This window comes from Papaver somniferum, chromosome 11 (assembly GCF_003573695.1).
Source record: "Papaver somniferum cultivar HN1 chromosome 11, ASM357369v1, whole genome shotgun sequence".
Classification (NCBI taxonomy): domain Eukaryota; kingdom Viridiplantae; phylum Streptophyta; class Magnoliopsida; order Ranunculales; family Papaveraceae; genus Papaver; species Papaver somniferum.
Genome location: NC_039368.1, coordinates 114687696 through 114692363, shown reverse-complemented (window position 1 = coordinate 114692363; position 4668 = coordinate 114687696). Strand labels below are relative to the sequence as shown.

Sequence of the window (4668 nt, the reverse complement as noted above, 5' to 3'; positions counted from 1 at the left end):
CACCCAATAAATTTACCAATGCATTACAGTGACACCGGCCATTTCACAAGACCGGCAATTACATGAGATTTTCACATTTTTGACTCAAACTTGACGTGCACCGATTGCTATATACACCTGATAAACATGTGGTAGTCCCTGTTCACAAAACGCTTTAATGAGTCAGAGATATTATTCTGTATTTGGACATGCTCCCTCATTATTTATACCCCCATATATGTTTTTTCATTCTCGTTTCTCTTTTTCTATCATCATTTCCCTCACACTGTCTTTCTAAAATGGAGTATTATACTTCCATTCCATCTTCACTGCTAACTCCTTCCAGTCTAATTACTCTCATTACCATCATCTTCCTCTTCATCTTCCGTTCTTCGTTTCCATTCAACTCATCAAGAAAACTTCAACTCCCACCAGGAACACTAGGCTTACCGTTCATAGGAGAGAGCCTACAGATTATATCAGCTTACAAGACTGAAAACCCCGAACCGTTCATCGACGAACGTGTCAAGCGATACGGTAACGTGTTCACGACGCATTTGTTCGGTAAACCGACGGTTTTCTCAACCGATCCTGACGTGAATCGGTATATACTTCAAAACGAAGGGAGATTGTTTGAAAGCAGCTATCCTTCTTCTATCACGAAATTGTTAGGAAAACATTCGTTGTTGATCATAAAAGGAAATCTTCACAAGAAATTGCATTCGCTTACTACGAGTTTCGCAAACTCGAGTATCATTCGCGATCATTTGCTTGTTGATGTTAACCGACTCGTTAAACTCAATTTGAACTCTTGGAATGATCATGTTTTACTACAAGATGAAGCTAAGAAGGTAACCAACTATCAACATGGTTCATTTTTAAATCTTTCATTTTTATGATGAGTGGAAAATATTTTTTTTTTTGATCGGAAAAGAGAAAATATATTAGAAATGAAGAATGTACAAAAGTCTACCCAAATAGACTAAAAGAAAAGGAGTAACAGACTAGGCGAAACACAAAAAAAACAAGACAAGTTATAAGAATAAATTTTCCCAATCCGTCGTCACTGAACTTGAGAAGTTCACATGAACTCTTTTCCCTGCTGCAGAAGACCAAAGGAGAATTAAGGTTTTAGCCTCAGTACCTAGGTCATCATCTGTCTTGTAGACGTGATTGACATTGAATATGCGGTTGTTTCGTTCAGTCCATAAACACCAGAATATAACTGCTGGGATTAAGCTCCAGATGTAATTTCCATTGGAGGTGAAATTCGGGTGATACCAACAATTAGCCAGCGACTTAATATTCCTTGGCGTGACCCAAGTGCAACACGAACTTGGGAGTAGTAGTGACCACACCCTGAAGGCAACCCTGCAATGAAGAAAAAGGTGATCTTGTGTCTCATCATTGCAACCACAAAGCGCACAGAAGTTATCTACTGCCATTCCTTTGCGTAAGAGCATATCCTTCGTGTTTAATTTCCCATGAACCAAACTCCAGGCGAATATATTTACCTTAGGAGGGATCGACGTTTCATAACCAGCAGGCCCCTGCCATGGCAATTGGCGCATGGACCCCCATGGTGGCGCAGAACATGTACATGCCATGGTACTGGGGTGGTCCAAAGGAGGGGTCCTGGTGTTTCTTTTTTTTACCCCAAGTACCACCATATGTTATTCTTAATCCCGGTTCATGTATGTAATTGTTTTTTTTTTCTTTTTGGTTGCAGATAACATTTGAACTGACAGTGAAGCAGCTGATGAGTATTGATCCAGGGGAATACTTAGAAAACTTGAGGAAAGAATATGTACTTCTCATCGAGGGGTTCTTTTCTGTTCCTATTCCCTTTTTCTTCGCCACTTATGGTAGAGCCATCAAAGTAATTATTTACTACTTAATTCTTTTGATTTTTTTTTTAAATTAATATTTGGTGATGCCGAGTGTTGAACTCGGATCACTGGTGCCATCACCTACTAACTTTACCAGTGTCAAGAAACTAACTCAAATGAATAATGCAGGCTAGAAGGAAAGTAGCTGAGTCACTTCTATCGGTGGTCAGGGAGAGAAGGAAAGAAAATTTTGCTAGTAGTAATGGTGGTGGTGGTAAGAAGAATAAAGACATGCTAGAAGCTTTGATAGAGGAAGAATGTGGGTTAAGTGACGAAGAGATTGTGGATTTCATGCTTGCTTTGTTAGTAGCTGGTTATGAAACTACTTCCACCATTATGACTCTTGTTGTCAAGTTTCTCACCGAGACTCCTCTTGCTCTGGCTCAACTCAAGGTATTCCTCTCCCTTCACTTTGGTGGCTGGTCTTTTCGATTTTTGTTGTTCCACGTGCACCTAAATGAATGACTGAAAATTACGAGGGTGTTTGGATACCAAAAATAGAAATTCCAGAAGTAGAAGACAACGACAAAAGTCAGAAGCAAAAATATTCTGTTTCGTAGAAAGTTAACATTTTTGTTTCTAAAAGTCATTTTGAAATTTTGTCACCAAACTAACTTCTAGTTTTTCGACTTCTAAAAATCAAATAACTTCTCAGATCATCGAAACAGTATAAAAGGTTACCTTTTCTTTGGTACCATATTTAGAAATCGGTTTAGCATTTAGATACATTTAGTATAGGAGAAATTACTTTAGAATGCTATCAGGATTACCAAAAATTACTTTAGAATGTTGTCAGGATTACCAAATTTCACGGGATCGAACGGTTGAGTGTTGAGTATTATTATGCGTGCCCAACACCCTGGTAAGAACATAAAATAAGGCCTACCGCTCATGCACAGGGTAGTGTCTGCATTACATGGGACCTAAGAATAACAAAAAAGAGGAACAACACAATCAAGAAACCGACGAAAATAATTGTGTCTATGGAGTCATTGATGCGAGAAGGCAACACCAGCAATGGGAATGGAGTCGTATGGTATACGACACTACCACGACAAAGAAAGCTTTCATCATTCCCAGTTTCATGAATAAATTTTCCATCAAAAAAGAATAGAATACAATAATACCCTTTCATCATGGCTTCGCCAGTCCAGACAGAGACATACAGGGTTCCAACGACTGGTACCGTACAATGGTCCTGAAAACTTTTGATTAGAGAAATAAAAATATACCAAAACAGTTGCTTCTTTTCTTTTTTACATGACCATTTTACCCCTTTATTACAAAAGCACTGTTACTACCGTGCTGACGAGTTTCGAACTCAAGTTAATGGTATCATTATCCAATGATTTTAACTGAGTAAATTTGTTATTATGCTTGCTTTTATCAGGAAGAGCACGAGAAGATTGCAGCAGAAAAGGGTTACTCAGGATCCCTGCAATGGAGCGACTACAAATCTCTTCCTTTTACCCAATGTGTAGGCACCTTAACTATAAGCTAGTGGATATTTGCGCGAAAACGCCCAAGTTATGCTAATGCAAGAATAAGCTAATGTGATTGTCTTTCCTGCTAATTAATCAGGTGATAAATGAGACGCTGCGGGTTGCTAACATTATAAGCGGCGTGTTTAGGAAAACAACGGCCGATGTCACTATTAAAGGTGCAACTTTCAACCACTCTGTCTAATCATTTTTGTACGACAATCTAACCCAGGATTAAACGAAATCGATGTACGTAGGTTTTACGGTTCCGAAGGGCTGGACAGTTTTTGTTTCGTTCAGGGCTGTGCATCTGCACCAAGACAACTATAAAGAATCTCGTTCGTTCGATCCTTGGAGATGGCAGCAGAACGATTTGGCATCAATGTCAAGTATTGGGAACGGTAATTCATTCACGCCATTTGGAGGAGGTCCGCGGCTATGTCCAGGATACGAGCTTTCCAGAGTTGAAATCTGTGTTTTCATCCACCATTTCGTTACTCATTTCAGGTACAATTTTTCTTTCTTTTCTTTGGGGGCCTATGACCTCAGCGAAACCCTTGATTAACCATTTTAACAACTATTGGTCATGCGTACGTGCAGCTGGGCTCCGGCCGAAGAAGACAAGCTCATATTTTTCCCCACCACAAGAACTGTCAAACGGTATCCTATAAACATCCAAAAGAGAAAATGTCAAATTGAATGACAAAAAAAAATGTGTTCTTATCTAGTGATCCCTATACCCAACAGAAATTTTATAGGAAATTACAAGTGGTAGAAATTTTGGGAGGGTGAAGATGTTGTAATTTTGTATTAGCTATATAAGTTTCAATTCAATAAAAAAAAAAGAACAAGAAATTACTCCATGTCAGTATTTTCATTTACTCAAGGCGGATTCAATGGAGTAACAGGCCGTTGGATATGATCCAAGTTGTATTTTGACCTCTAGAAATCAAAAAATCAGAAATTAATTTGGGTACGTAATTGCAGAATGATTTCTACAAGAAAAAAGGTAATAGTGCGTTTGGATACAAATTAGCTTCTGACTTTTGTTTTTCCAGAAACAGAAGTCAGAAGCAAAACTATTTTGCTTCACAAAAAATTGACTTTTCTGCTTTCAGAAGTCGTTCTGAAAAATTATTGTCAAATTGATTTCTGACATTTTGACTTCCAGAAATCAGAAAATAACTTCTAAGTGTGCATTCAAACGCGCTATAAAGCAAATCTTTTTGCTTCTAACTTCTATATCTGTTTCCAATTTTGACTTATGTTTCTGATAGAACAAGAACACTTTTGCTTTTAATATCGAAACATACTATAAG

The 4668-nt window shown here is 38.1% G+C and overlaps 1 protein-coding gene across 1 annotated transcript; it reads left to right on the top strand.

Annotated features, from left to right (window-relative positions):
* The first annotated feature begins 259 nt into the window (after positions 1-259).
* LOC113323522 (cytochrome P450 90A1-like) lies at positions 260-4255 on the top strand. The gene is made up of 7 exons (XM_026571837.1): positions 260-830; positions 1709-1858; positions 1998-2261; positions 3259-3345; positions 3450-3528; positions 3607-3856; positions 3950-4255. The coding sequence occupies exons 1-7, from the start codon at positions 279-281 to the stop codon at positions 4050-4052; spliced, it is 1485 nt and encodes a 494-aa protein (XP_026427622.1). The 5' UTR covers positions 260-278; the 3' UTR covers positions 4053-4255.
* Positions 4256-4668: the final 413 nt, after the last annotated feature.